Source organism: Labeo rohita, chromosome 19, assembly GCF_022985175.1.
Source record: "Labeo rohita strain BAU-BD-2019 chromosome 19, IGBB_LRoh.1.0, whole genome shotgun sequence".
Taxonomy (NCBI): Eukaryota; Metazoa; Chordata; class Actinopteri; order Cypriniformes; family Cyprinidae; genus Labeo; species Labeo rohita.
In genome coordinates this window covers 20,894,081-20,910,459 of record NC_066887.1, presented here as the reverse complement: position 1 = coordinate 20,910,459, position 16,379 = coordinate 20,894,081, and the positions used below count along the sequence as shown (strand labels likewise).

The window sequence follows — 16,379 nt, the reverse complement described above, 5'->3', positions numbered from 1 at the left end:
ACTGTTTATCATGCTGCTTTTCTTATTCAAGACATTGCTTAATGTGTTCAACCTTCATATACCTGCAGCAAATATTTGAACTTTACTGCAAGTTAACTAGTGTAGTTTACATCAAAAGAAGAGATTGCAAAATGTTGTACAACATCATTGATGTTGCCAGATTGTAGTAAGTTCATAAATGCAATGCTGTTATTTGTGAAAATATTATTTAAAGCATTATTATTAGGGTTATTATGAAAAATCTAATATAAGTACAACTTTTGCATAATTAGATTGAACTGTTCTACCCTTTGGATGACTGTGTTCAATTCCTGGTTGCTAATTATTATTTACTCACTGGCATCAATCATTTCTAGTGATTAAAAGAGCAAAATATTATTTTTTTGTCTCAGAATTAAGTTCTCTAGAGACAGGCTATGACTCAGTGCTGCATGTACACATAAAATGTCATATGTCAGAATATGATTTCTGAGTTAAGGCACACATTATGACTCAAATAGTTTATGGCTTAGGAAATGTTTTTAAAAATACTCATTATTGCAGTTCTGCTCGCTCAGCTGGTGGCCATCATTCTCACGGTCTCTCAGTCCATTTGAAGGAATCAGACTTTGTCGACTTAATTGTTTATTTAAAGATTCAGTGCAGTTGTGCAGTAGAGTTTTCGTTTCGCCAGCACATCGCACTGGGATTTTGAGTTCATGCTTATTTTAAACTTTATTTTGTGTCTGTGAGCATGTGGAGAATCCTGATTTATAAAATCACCCTACTTGGATGTTCTTTTCACATCAGCTTGTTCCAAACAAAAGTCCCAACTGAACCACCAAGAATTTAAATGTAAATAAATAATGTGATTATAATTTTATGAGCCAGGGCACAAGCTGTTTAATAGCTCAATTTACCACAGTTTAGCTAAGATTTACATGTAAAGCTGTTCCTGGGCGTTCAAACGTGGTCGGATGTTCGTATTTTGCAAAGGTCACAGTGTAGTTCTTGCCATCTGTTAGGAACTCCAAATTCAACATAAGAGAATCCCTAAGCATTTTAAAATATTTCTTGTAGTAACTTGGAATGAATCATTTTTTTATTTGAATGTGCAATAACATGCATAATATTGTGCATTTTATTTTATTTTATTTTATTTTATTTTATTTTATTTTATTTTATTTTTTTTATTTAAGGGGAGAACAGTTATATCTAATAAATCAATCTAGTTTTGTTTTATTTTATTTTAATATTTTGTTTTTGTCATCAGTTAGGAACTTCAAAATCAACATAAGAGAAACCCTAAGCATTTTAAAGTATTTCTTGGAATAATCATGATATTTTTTTTATTTTAAATGTTTAATAACATGCATTATAATATGCATTATTTTATTTTATTTATTTATTCTTAATATTTTGTTTTTGCATCAGTTAGGAACTCCAAATTCAACATATGAGAAACCCTAAGCATTTTAAAATATTTCTTGGAATAATCATAATATATATATATTTTTTTTTTTTTTTAAATGTGCAATAACATGCATAATAATATGCATTATTTTATTTTATTTATTTATTCTTAATATTTTGTTTTTGCATCAGTTAGGAACTTCAAATTCAACATAAGAGAAACCCTAAGCATTTTTAAATATTTCTTGGAATAATCATGATAATTTTTTATTTTAAATGTGCATTAACATGCATAATAATTTTTATTTTTTTTATATTTTATTTTATTTTATTTTTTTTTTTTTTTTTTTTTTTTTTCAAATATTTCTTGGAATAACTTGGAGTAATCATGATAATTTTTTTTTTTAAATGTGCAATGACATGCATAATAATATGCTTTATTTTATTTTATTTTATTTTATTTATTTTATTTTATTATTTTTTTTTAATTAAGGGGAGAACATTTATCTAATAAATCAATCTAATTTTATTTAATTTTATTATTACATATTTTAGTGACTTACAATGCATTCAAGGTACACAATTTACTTCAGATTTTCCTGGGCTCCCAGTCAGTGACAGAAAATTATTTTATTTCATACATTTTATTTATAAAATTTGTAAAAATATTATTTACATATATATATATATATATATATATATGTTACTTATATGTACAGTAGTAAGCATTAGGCTTTATTTTCTTTTATTAACATCATGTTTTGTCCTTGCTCGGGTTGAACTTGTCTGTCACTCTGCTCTCCGGTCCTGCCATTTTCAGCTCCTGGCTATAAGCGGTAAATTGCTGTTGTCTGACACAGCTGGGTGTTTGTTGTGTTAGACGCCGCAGCGCGAAGTTCCCCTCTGTCAACCTGTCACAGCGGGAGATCCTTGTCGCTGACACTCAATCCTTTACCGAAGTGGCAGGAATAATATCCCTGAATGAAGGGTTGCCCGCCCAAGCCCTCGGTCCTGCGACAGGGATCAAAGTTCTGCCTAAACACCCCTGACACGTCTCTCTTAGCAGTGACATCTCCTCTTCTTAAATAGTCCCAACAGAAACAACAATAGTGTGAAAACCGAGATGCGGTCTTTAGCAGTGAAAGGAAAAAAAAAGGAGAGGGGAATCGGAAGGAATTTCCATCTATATAACCAGGACACGGTGGGTAAATATAAACCACTTGTTATAACAGGAACTTGAAATTTATAGCTTGTAGTATTTTGTCCGCAGACTCTTGCTTGGTTTCAAAATATTGGCGGCGTAATTGTCTGCAGATGGAAAGAGACGCAGCTGTCGGCTCGGAGAGGTCTGTCAGAGCCGAGCCGCTCCTCTCTAACCCACTGAGCACTGTACGTCCAAACGACGTCATTTCAACGTCTTTGTCGGAATATAGACATGATCTGCACGTCGGGTGGACGTCTCATGTTTGTTGGGAAGAGCCGGAGATCAGCACTTTGATTAAAAGACTTTCACACTTAGAAATATGTCAGTCACTGGAAAAAGATCATGTTGATAATGCAAGAGAACTTGGAAGCCCTTTGTAATTTAAAAATAATTCTAACCAGATTTGAAACACTGCATGAAAACCGATACACTATTTTGAATTTGCCGTGACTGTGTGTATTATTTATTCCATTAACTCAGGATGTAATTTATTCCACGGCGTGCAATATTTTTCAACATTATTAGTTTTGATATTGTACAGCAGTGTCATTTTCTGCTGTGCTTACATATTTTGAACGGGTTTGTAACATGAAACAGATATTAAGTGCGGACAGTTTTATACACATCCCTCCGTGTAAGCCTCCTGACAGAAGCTAAAGAAATAAATACTGTATATTCATTGTCAATCACAATTATTCATTTATAAATAATCCTCTTCTATACATATATGCGTGTGGGATTCCTTTTTAGGAGCTGTTTCTGGTCCAGCTCCAGAGCATTCCACCCTAAAGCCTCTTTTATTAAATTCAAGGAGGTTGATGTCAATTATTTAGGATTAAACTGTCGCACAGCCCAGTGGGTCTCGACAAATAGCTGTCACCTGCCAGGATTTGAGGGGATTGTTAAAATATCATTAGGCTGTTTGTCTTGTTGAAATGGAAGTCACGGTGTCGACATGTTCTGTTTGGCCGAATATGAGGCTCGGTCATGCTGAGCGGGAGAGTGAGTTGAAATTGTTTTATTTATTCAACGCATCAGGAGCAGATCCACAGACATTTTCTGATATATGTGTACCAGTGCAAACAGCTCCATTTATTATTTCGCTGGTCGTTTATGTTTTTGCTGTTTCTAACATGGTTTTCGTTGTGTGTTTAGTGGTGCCAAACAGCACAAAGCAAGCTGATGAGGAGAGGAAATTCCAGGACTGTGCTGACCTCTACCAAGCGGGATTCCAGAAGAATGGAGTTTACACTATCAATATTAGCCCACAAGAGACTAAAAAGGTAGGAATTCTGTTTTCATATCAGCTATGCTGGAATAATACAACGTCAAGAGGTAAACGTAATGGACCTTTTCACAAGCCTGTGATGACGTGTTTCAACGGTCAGCATCATCATAAATCCTTTAAAGTGTTTTATATTTAGATTTTTAAAAATATGTATGTACCTTTATAACACTATACTTTGTGTTATTTCACCTTTTCATCAAACTTTGTTTTATTCTATTTTATTTTTAATTTAAATGTAATTTTATATTTTATGTATCTATTTTTTTTGCACTTTAAATTAGTTTCACTGCTTATTTTAAACTGATGTATTTTCTTTTCCTTTATTTTTAATTTAAATTACATTTTATATTTTATGTATTTTAATTTTTTTTTCCGTTTTGAATTAGTTTTACTGCTTATTTTATTTTAAATAGAAGTTTTGTATTTTGATTCATTTAAATTTAATTTTATATTTTATTTAAATGTATTATTTTGCACTTTGAATTAGTTTTACTGCTTATTTCATTTTAAATAGAAGTATTTTATTTTAGAATTTAATTTAATTTTATAGTTTTATAATTTTATGTATTTTTTCCCATTTTGCTTAGTTTTACTGCTTATTTTATTTTTAATAGAAGTGAAAGTAATTCCAACATTAGCTGTATTTATTTTTTATTTGATTGTTTGTTTTACTGCTTTTATATTTTTTTATTATTTTAATTTGTTTTTAATTAATTTATTTATTTATTTTAGCATTGTTTCCTGCTTTCAGAACAGACCTACAGTCCATTTATGAACAACTGCCCAACTTTATAAACCGAAAGCATTTAGAGGTTATTAAAGTATGGAAGTCCATTTCCGCCACTGAATTAAAAAAAAACAAAAAAACTACTTTTTATCTTACAATTTGTACTTTTTTCTCGCAGTTCACATCTCGCGATTCTGACTTTTTTTCTGATTTTTCTTGTGTGATACAAATCTGAGAAATAAAGTCAAAAATCGGAGAAATAAAGTAATTGTGAGATATAAACTTACACTTGTGACTTGAATTGCGAGTTATTAAGTCAGAATTAAGATATAAACTCGCAATTGTGAGTTATAAAGTCAGAATTGTGACATATAAACACAATTCTGAGAAATAAAGTCACAAATTTGAAAAAGTCAGAATTACGAGATATAAACTCACAATTCTGACTTTTTTCTCAGAATTGCAAGTTTATATCTCGCAATTCTGACGTTTTTTTTCTCCGAAAACATTAGACTTTATAACTCGCATTTGTGAGTTTGTATCTCACAATTCAGAGAGAAAAAGTCAGAATTGCGAGAAAAAAAACGTCAGAATTGTATTTGTAGTATTTCTCTCAATTGTGAGTTTATATTGCACAATTCTGAGAAAAAAGTTGCAATTGCGAATTTATATCACGCAATTATGAAAAAAGAAGTTTATATTTATATCTCAGAATTGTGAGTTTCAAAATTCTGAGAAAAAAAAAGTATTTTTATTTTATTTTTTATTCAGTGGCGGAAACTGGCTTCCATATTGAAAAAAGATATTTTGAGAAAACTGGTTGACAACAGAGTTCAAAATATCTTGTTTTCTGTTTTGCAGGTCATACATTATTGGTTTCAGGCAGGGTGCATTGAATGCATTTTTGTCAAGTAACCTAAAAATGTAAATATACTAATTTTTTTAGTCAGAAATGCTATTTAATATAAGTGAATCAGTCTGACTATTATGTAGACACCAGTACCATCATTTTTAAGAGTCAGGTGAAGTAGAAGTGCACATTTTCACCTTGTACCGTGTGAATGTGTGTGAAAAGTCCTGTATTCGTGAATGTACATATCTGTCCCTGAATATCTGGTTTTGGTGTTGCTCCAGCCACCGATACTGGATTAATTGCAACCAGGCTGGTCTGTGTATGTTCAGCTGGGTGTGTGTGAGGTGACGCCACTGCTTTCTACCCACTGTGCTCAATTACAGCCAGGTGTGTCTGTGCGCCACAGCTTTGATCTCAGGCCTGCTACCTGACCCCTCCGCTAATCACTGTTTGGAGAAGTCACTAAGCTAATGGGGGTATCTGTTGTTGTTATAAGGATATACAGATCCATAAGGTCAAGATAAATGAATGGTGGTATTTCCGTCCTTGCATGTCTCTGTGTGTGTGATGTGCATGTCTGTCTTCAAACAGGTGTACTGCAACATGGAGTCTGCGGGCGGAGGCTGGACTGTAGTCCAAAGACGTGAGGATGGTAGCGTGGACTTCCAGAGAACGTGGAAAGAATATAAAATGGTACGTCGCCAAAATTTTTTAAACATTAACCTCTCTCTCTGTAACGGTTCATCTTGCTCATTTAAGCAACGCATATGGGTGATATATCTTCACTGTTCATCTGTTTTTGATTTAGACTCTAAAGAGTGAAGGATAACCATGGCACCCCATAACGTAGGAAAAAGATGAGTCAGATGAGATGATGGGAATCTGTCGGTGCTTAGGAATGATAGTTTACATGTAGTCAGTGTTATTCTTTATTGGAAAATTCAAAAGTCATAGCAAAACTGGGTCATCAGTGTTGGTTTTTTCGTTGTGGCAACAGGCTGAAATGTACAGTAACACTGTGTAATGTTATATTCCATTACATGTTGATCTGAGTAGCTGATTAGTTTTAACGCTACTATTGAATAAGAAGAAAGTTTTAAGATGTTGCATTAAAAATGAAATGCAGCGTACAAATTTGCTTGCAATTTACATGTTTTTTCCCTAATATTTTATATATAATTATGTATAATTATATAATTTTTATTTTAAAAAATTAACCTCAAGTTTTATATTTATATATTAGGTAATCATATATAGTTATATACTTTTATAATTAAGTTTTTTTTTTGTTTTGTTTGTTTGTTTTAATAAAAAGACAACAAGCTATGTGACTAAATAATTCAATCAGTAAAGAAATGCTGATCTGGTCCAGCATTATATTACAATAGCATTAAAATAGCTTTTATCTTTATATTTTCCATTTTCATTTTAATTTTAGTTTGTATGTACTTAGGTACATGGTGAAAATACTAATAAAAAAACTAATAATACTAATAAATACTAATAATTATAATAAACTAAATTAAATTAAACTAAACTAAAATAAAATAAAAAGTACATGCAGCATATAAATTTACATTTACATATTTTAATTTTTTGATATGGTTATAATTAAGGTTGATTTATTTTTCTTTTCTTCACGATAAGACAACAAGCTAAGTAACTAATTAAATCAGAGAAGAAATGTTGATCTGGTCCAGCATTACATTAAAATAGCATTAAAATAGCTTTTATTTTTATATTTTCCATTTTCATTTTTATTTTAGTTTGTATAAGTACAGGGTGGAAACACCAAGATTAAAATAAAATTAAATTAAAAATTAAAATGACATGCAGCATACAAATTATTTATTTATTTTTTAATATAATGGTTGTTACCATATTTTTTTTTAATATTATTTATACAGTTAAGTTTTTTTAATTTATAAAAAGACAAGCTATGTGACTAAATATTAAGAAATGTTGATCTGGTTCAGCTTTATGTTAAAATAGCCTTTATCTTTATATTTTCCATTTTAATTTTAGTTTGTATGTATTTAGGTACAGGGTGGAAACACCAAGACGCAAAAAAAAAAAAAAAAAAAAAAAAAAAAAGCATTAAAATAGCTTTTATCTTTATATTTTCCATTTTCCTTTGTATGTACTTAGGTACAAGGTGGAAGACACAAAAAAAGTGCATGCAACATACAAATTAACATGCAATTTACATATTCTTTTTTATTATTATTATTATTTTAATTATTGTTTCTAATATTAAATTTTTTTATATGATTAAAATTAGGGTTAATTTTTAATTTAAAAAAGACAACAAGCTATGTCACTAAATAATTCAGTCAGAGAAGAAATGTTGATCTGATCTAGGAAATAATTTAAAATAGCATTAAAATAGCTTTATATTTTTCATTTTATTTTAAGTTTGCTTTTAGTTGAATAATTTTGTATTTCGTCTTTATCTTATTTCACCCATTTCAAATCGTTTTATGTGATATTTCAGTTTTGCTTTACTTCAGCTTTATTTCTGTTAAAAAAAAATAAATAATTTGAATCGTTCAACACTCCTCCGGTCATTCTGAAATGCTAGAGCCTGTTATAAAAATACTGTGCTCTACTATTACCTCCCAGAACTTTCTGACATACTGTCACATCCAGCCATGAGGCATCTTCCACTGATTGCTAGCAAACATAGCGTGAATTAAATTTGCAACTTGGATGGAAACCTAGCTGGTGAAGAGATCCAGACTGAGAACTGAAGCTAACGCAGCGTCGGACGTGCCAGAAACGGCGAAGATCAAATCTAGGGCAAAAAGCTCAAAACATTTGTCTCAGTTGGAGCGCTTTGAGTTAAGAATAGCGAAATTTCTGATGTTCACTCAAATAAAAGAGGCAGCGAGAGTATAAATTCAGTTGCTCTCAAAATAGCAGATGTTGACTGACTGGATCTCAAAGAGTTGACTAATGACATGCCTGTTTTTTAATATTCAACATGATGATAATAAACGACAGACATGTTTTTAAAAAGCCACGTCTTTGACCTGGACCTGTTTGAGGTTCAGGGACATAAAATCGGCACTGAGTCTCACAAAAGAGTTGGTGCACTTCTCGCTGAAGCCTTTATTTGTCCTTCTTTCTGGTTTGGATCAAATGAAATATTAGAATAATTTCACCTCTCCTCATTTGAGTATCCGCTCCAGCCAGTCACTATCAGCACCATCAAGGTTTTTATTTCCTTTTTCCCAATCAGTCTCCCAAAGGAAGATGGGAGAAAGTCTTCATCAGAATGGAATCAGATATTTAGAGCAACGTTTCCCGACGTCAGCCCTCGTCAGTAAACTTCAACGGATTTCCCCTGCTCAGGGAGTAGGGAGCAATGAACACTGTGTAGGGATCAGGTCAGTCGGAACAGTTCATGTACGTAGCTCTCTTCTAGCGAGCTGGTTATCTGAATAGGACTGGAGTTGGGAAACACTGATTGTTCCTAGGTTTTGGCACTGTTAATCTGACTTTTCTCAATTCTTTTCTAGAGGAGAAAGGGTTTTGGACAGGCCACTTTGAATCGCTATTACTGGAATGATACATAGCAACTGAGTGAGTTGTTGAGACACCAATGTTGTGTTCTATAGGAAACCACACACCCAGGAGAACTCCCTGTTATGGGGTATAAAATAACAATTGATCTTGGTTTTTCCTCTGCATTACTCACATAAGGAATGATGCGGTTTCATGGCGTGAAAGCTTCTCGGGGACGATCCCATGCACAAAGGTCAGGCTTCCAAGGGGAAACCCAATCAGAACAGAACAAGCACCCCTGGACAGTATAAACAGATACAGATTACGAAAAAACACCCATTAGGTTCCATGAGGATTTTTGGAGGACAGATCCTCTTTATCCTCTCAGGAGGTGCTATAGACAAAACAAATGTCTCATATTTACTGCACAAAACTCTTGCTCATCAATCACCTGCTCCCACGAGCCAGCAATTAATAAGTGAGGAGAAGGTTTTAGTCAGTCTGTAACGCAATATGTGTTATATCGTCATCACTCTGCCTGTTGCACACTTCATTTTGGTTGCATATAAACTTGTGTAGGCGTTGTTTAATTATTTAACCTTGTGATACAGTTTAGCCATATGGCAGTGTATTTTTCTCACTTGTTTCTCATCCAATAATGATGTTTTTAAGCCACATGACCTTTAGTTTTCTGTTTCATGACTCAGGACGTTCTCCACAAATTAGTATGTTAATAATAAATTTCATTGTTTTTTTACTACATCATGACACAGTTTTACAGAAAATACTGATGATGTATGACAACGCTTTACCGCAGTGTGATGTATTTGCTGTTTGAGAATGTTTATAGATGCTGGCATTGATTTTATTACATTTATTAATGTATTTGGAAGTGCTTTCCATAATACAATTCCGTTTATGCATAAATAACACGGTTAGATTTGTATTTCTTTTTTTTAGACAAAAGTGAATACAGAAATGTTAGCTGTTCCAAATTACAACATTGAGAAAGACTTTTTGGAAAGGAAAGTTCATTTTTATGCTTTTAGGAAAAACATTGAAGAACTCATGATGATGATTTGCTTTCAAGTACATGAATACGTCAGTTGATTTTAATCTAATTTAAGGAAAAATGTATCATTTTTAACACAGTTTTCAACTGTGTCATTAGCCCGGTTTCCATCCAAAGTTGTGAATTTAACTTATGTGCAAAATTAAAATAGCCATAAAATATTTGCGAATAAGCACCGTTTCCATCCAACTTTTCAAAGAGAACAAAATCATCACTTCCTGATAAACAGGCACTAAATATTACTAAGAAAAGTAGGAGAAGCCACTAAATACAATAATTTTCTTGTAAGCAGATGAAGCACAATAAATGCGGTCATTACTTTGGGAGGACACCTGCTTTTTGGGAACGCAGTCGTTTTTAGGACGGTTTTAGGAGACAATTATACAAAAATACTTTGCTCAGGCATTTAGAATGACCATAGCATTTCAAATGCGGTTTAGTCAGGTTATGCCATCTCATAACTCATTGTCACTTTAGTTTTTTGATGTACATGGGGGAATTTATTCGGCAAATGCGTTTCCATCTCCCATTATTTGTTTTAACCCTTTTCCGCAAAAGTCAAAAACAGTGTTAATTTAGTTGGCAAATAATTTTCATCATAATTTGCGCTGACATTTTTTCACAGACAATAATAAAACGGATAAAAACAAGAAGTAGAAGAAGAAATGAATCTGCTGTGTGGTATGGAAACACGTACATTTTAACTGTCTTCAGTTGCTTTAGGTTATCAAGAAATTTGGGTGTGCTTCAAAAATAATAAGTGTTTATTGTGATATAACTTGTTTTATTTGTGTCTGAAAAACCATTGTCTACTAGAAAACCCCCCCTCAAAAAGGAATGGTTTGTCCCATTCTCACTATTAATGTATATCAGGCAGGACATATATTTTCATCAATGTAATTAATTTTCTAGTGCACAATTATGTTTTTTCCAATCACACTACTATATGCTGAAAAAGCCATATCTTTTTTTCATTGCTCATTCTACTCTGCATTTAAGCATGAAAATTTCCTCAAATATAAATTAAATTCACAGCTGGTTATCAAGACATTTGAGTGTGTGCTTCAAAAATAATAAGTGTTTATTGTGATATAACTTGTTTTATTTGTGTCCAAAAAACCATTGTCAGCTAAGTTACCCAGTAGAAAACCCCCCTCAAAAAGGAATGGTTTTGTAGTTCTAGGCTTCCATGTTGAGTATAGGCCCAAACACTAAAAATTTCAACTAAGTTACCTGTCAACTGTGTTACCCAGTACAGGTAACATGGTGGACAGTAGCAAACAGATGGTATTTTATGCACATATTCCTATAGATCACCTTTATTTATATAGCACTTTATACAATATAGATTGTTTCGATGCAGCTATGTAAGGTCATGTTTGCATTTTTTGGGAAACAGGAAAACTTTTCTTCACATTGTCAAATTTTATTTATTTATTTATTTTTTCATTTGTCAAATTTTAAATGTACCCCTAATTGTAGAATGACCCATAAGGCAACATACATTTGCTGCACATCTCATAAAACGTTAAAAAATGTCAATATCTAGGAGTAAGAGAAGAGCTGACAAATGGATACGTTTGACAATGCAAAAGAGAACGCAATTCGGTCTGGTTTTCTGAGCATACACACCAAAGCAGCGCATCTCACACAGCACACGGGTACTCTTCCGTGTCTCGTGAACGAAGAAATGCACACAAAATGATGTTGAATTGTCCGTTTTGATGAGTATTTATGTAAACACACTCGGTTACGTTTTAGATGAACGTAAACAGTTGGGAGAATATCAGACGTGTATCAGTACATTGCATCCGTGCATTCGGTTTTAAAAGGACAGCAGCCTGTTGTCTGTGGCATTGATGTTAATCAATCAACAAAAGAAAGGCAGAAAATTACTCACTGCTCTTGAGTGAATCACCTTAGTAGCTGTAATAAAGATTAATTTTAATTTATTTATATAAATAAATATGTCTGCCTGAAAGGATGAAGAATGTGGTAAACAAGTTGTTACAAAGAATGCGTAATTAGCTTTTATAACCCAATATAGTGCTATTTAATTGAAAAGAAGACCTTGTTTCTTGTTTCTTAATGAAAAGGGTTTCATTTAATTTTAATATAAAGGCATGCTGCGTGTCACAGCAGTTAAATCTGTGTCTATATATCTGATATATATGATATATATCTTGTTTGAGTATCTTATGATATTTAGTCAAGAAAACTAGACTAAAACTACACCAATTCAGATGACTAAAATATGACTAAAACTAAATGGCATTTTAGACAAAAGACTATGACTAAGACTAAACCCAAATTTGCTGTCAAAATGAACACTGGCCAAAAACCACCTCAAGCAATGGTTTTTTGCTAATTATTTTGAAATTTGGCATTTCCATTGCTCGTTCCTGATGTGATACCTCAAAATGCACATATATATACAGAAACACGGTGATGGAAACATAGCTACAGTTTCCTATTTATTTATTTACACATCTTTTGTAATTACATACATCTGTTGTTTACATACAGAACACAATTTGTACCATGCAGGGTTAAAATAATACATGATAGCATGTGTATTTGTTAAAATCCATCCAGCACTTGTGATTGGAAATTTTCTCATTTAAGCAGGGAGGAATGCAGGGAAAGGTACACTAATTACAGATGTTGCTCATTAAGGATCTGTATTCATACGTGGATATGGTTCTATTACGCTGTACTGTAATTATTACTGTCGCTAGCACCTGCACTGCATTATGACATGTTTCAGAAGCCTTTCTGCAGCTGTTTAGAGCTGAATGGATCGATTACAGACATGGAAACTCGTCCAAAATATCCTTTGGAAGCAAAAACATGACTATTAAATGATTTTTTTTTCTTTTTTGGTCCTGTGTTTGTGTGCATAGAAATGACAGCATACTGCTTCTCATCTATGTCATGTCATGCACTACGTGTTTAATTACATACTATATACACAGTTCTGCACTTCTCATTGGCTATAGAGAAAATAAGTATATATTAGTACTGTAAATGTCATAAAGTAGTGTTTTCTCAGTCTTTCCAGATCTGATGCAGCCGTTAAACATTTAGACTCAGAAACGGACCACTGGTTATTGATACTTTCATGTGTCAAAATTTTATGGAAATCTGTAATTATTATCTCAAGAAAATGATGAATTGTGGAATTTTGTCCCTGGGTTGAATCTATTAGGCTTGAAATATCTTGGACAGGATTTTCTTTCCCACTGCCTTATCCAAGGCCTCCCGTGACCCAAGTTGATACTTAAACTGACCCAGAGTCCACCCTCTTTTCTAGGGCTTTGGGAGCGTGACGGCCGAACACTGGCTGGGAAACGAGTTTGTGCACATTCTGACCAATCAGAGGCAGTTTGCCCTCCGTGTGGAGCTGACCGACTGGGACGGACACCAGGCCTTCTCTCAGTACGACAGTTTCCACATCGACAGTGAAAAACACAATTACAGGTACTTTCTGCATTTTTTTGTGAATACTGTTTATTATTTTAATGCAATAAGATAGACAAATATATTGCTCAACAGCTCATTATTCACTGATTTAAACCGTTTAGAAACTTTTTTTATTTTGCAACAACCAGTTACACATCTTGTCAATGCATTCGAAGACATTTTATTTTAGGTTTTTAGATGAAGTTCCACTCTGATGTTTGTATTCAGACGAATTTGTTTACCAAGGCTGCATTTATTTGAGTAAAAATGCAGTAAAAACTGTAATATTGTAAAATATTATTACAATTTAAAATAGCTGGTTTTTATTTCAGTATATTTTAAGGTATAATTTATTCCTGTGATGACAAAGCTGAATTTTCAACAGCCATTTCTCCAGTCTTTAGTGTCACACAGCGTAAATAAAAAAAAAAAAAGGTTGTTTCAACTTAAAAAAGTGTTCATGCTGCCTTAAAATGTTAAGTTTAGTCAACATGAAATGTTAAGTTGTACTACATGAAAACGTGGATATTTGATTTGATTAAATTAAAATTTTAAGACAGCACGAACACTTACTTTTTGAAGTTAAAACGATTTTTTTTTTTAAGTTGTTGGGGGTTTTTTGTGTTTTTTATTACAGTGCATAAACAAAGAAACAAAATTATGTTTTTTTTTAATATATAAATGAAATGCATGACTATAAACAATTATGTTCTATTTAGTTTGTGGGAACATCATGGGTATGATGAAAGTATTCTTATTACTAAAGCCTGATGATAAGTTCCTGCGTTCATTCATAGGATCTTTAAATGCTTTTCATGGTTGAAACTATGGGGAGGAATCAAACTATTTGGTTTAAATCCATCTGGGGTTGAATTAGGGTTGTGTCATGCGAATCGCTCCCCCTTTTCCAGCCCTGTTAACCACCTCGATTTCTTATTTTAAAGTGTAAAAACAGAAAAGTCAAACATAGTCTTTGTTTATTGCACTTGTATTGCATGCAGGTGAACACTTACAAGCTCTCGGCTTCAAAATATTTGGATCTTAGCAGGGCTGTGTTCCGTGGCGTCCTGCACACTTGGCTGGCCCGTAGTGACCTGTGCTGGTAAAGAGTTTCAGGAATCTAATCAGCATTCTCATCTCTATAAATAGAGTTGTTCTTTCAAACTGTTATGCTATGGTAATCACACACTGCCCCTTGAGAATACTGGCCCAAACCAACTTTTTCTTTGGCCCAACAAAAAGTGTGCAAGAGGTTGCTACCTCTGGCAATTCAGATTAGACCTTCCGATTCCAACGTGACAACCTTTTTAGTTTGTGTATATGAAAAGCACAACCAGTAGATGTAGTATGAAGATAGGCCTATCCGGTGTGTGTTTGCTTTTCAAACCCTACTGTAGCAGCGTCAGCAAAAATGTTCACAGCTACTAAATGTTATGCTGTTTCAGTGTTTTTAGTGCTGGTTTAGTCTGTAGTCTTCCTAAGGTACCCCGAAACAAAAATACTGTCATCATTTGCACCTTCATGTCATTCTTTTTTTTCCTCACAGTGAAAATTAATGGGGTCCAAAACTGCCACATCCTCTTTTGTGTTCCACAAAGGAAAGAAAACCATACAGTAAAAATGATCATATTTAAATTTTGGGTGAAAAATCCCTTAAAGAATCATAGCGGGAACACCAGCCTGTGAGAATTCATTTGTGCTTAATGCATGCACACATACTGTACATATGCGCACACTCAAAGTCTATGTCGAGACATGGCACATAAAAACTTTAAAATTCCACAGGCGTGTGCATGAATCTACAATGGATAATTTAGAGCTTAACATATTACGATGCACAACCATTTCTATTTGTCTGAACCAACGTGGAGACTTTCCAGTCAAGAAAAGGTTTGTCTGACTGCCAGCCACTTGCATTTGCTTAAATTTAAAGCTGGTTTGCAAAGGAGTTGGTATTAGAACAGCAGTAATTGCACAGAAATAATGGAGCATAATCCCATAACCTAAATCATGAAAAGGACTAACTGTCAAGTTTATTATATTTCTACAATACTAATGATTTCCAAACTATGTACAGGGTAAAGGTTGAAGTGAGCAAATAGCACTTGGCTGAATGTCTACCAAGCTCAGCATAATAAATTTCAAATAATGACCAACCCCTTTTTTTCTGGACATAACCAAGTTTCCGCAAAGGTCCGAGGCAATAATTTTGGGTATATGAGGGGAGTGAGAGGTGTGATCCAACAAATCACTCAGCATTATTAGACAGTAAGATTACAAATTTGTATTAGTTTTGACATTTTAATAATTTTTAACAGTAAATCTCTAATGGTTCATTTAAACTGAGATCATTTTTTTTATTCTTTAGTCAAAATCATGTCACTTTTTATATGCTATTCTTACAATATTTTGTATATATGCACACTCCCATCCAAAAGTTTGGGGCAATTAATTTTTTTTTAATTTTAAAAAAATTATTACTTTTATGTATACACATACACACACACACACTGTCGTTCAAAAGTTTGGGATCAGTAAGATTTTTAATGTATTTTAAAGAAGTCTTTTGTGCTCACCAAAGTTCCATTTATTTGACCAAAAAAAAACAAGGTAATATTATGAAATATTGTTGCAATTTAAACAAACAGTTTCCTATTTTAATATACTTTAAAATATGATTTATTTTTGTGATACTGAATTTTCAGCATCATTACTCAATCTTCAGTGTTAAATTTATTTATCCAGTCTAAAGGTCCTTGCACACTGAGTCTGAAATTTTCGTATGCGTTTTTCCGTATTCGTCATTCTAAAAAGTTATATTAATTCATCCGTTGCGAAAAAAAATTCGCAAGTTTGTTGTCCACTCTCTTGCGT

General features: G+C 32.9%; 1 protein-coding gene across 1 annotated transcript in view; it reads left to right on the top strand.

Annotated features, from left to right (window-relative positions):
- angpt1 (angiopoietin 1) overlaps positions 1-16,379 on the top strand; it is a 71,466-nt gene that overhangs the window by 34,579 nt on the left and 20,508 nt on the right. Inside the window, exons 5-7 of the mRNA XM_051136907.1 lie at positions 3,752-3,879; positions 6,056-6,157; positions 13,357-13,523. Coding sequence (XP_050992864.1) covers positions 3,752-3,879; positions 6,056-6,157; positions 13,357-13,523 — 397 coding nt within the window. The remainder of the gene's footprint in view (positions 1-3,751; positions 3,880-6,055; positions 6,158-13,356; positions 13,524-16,379) is intronic.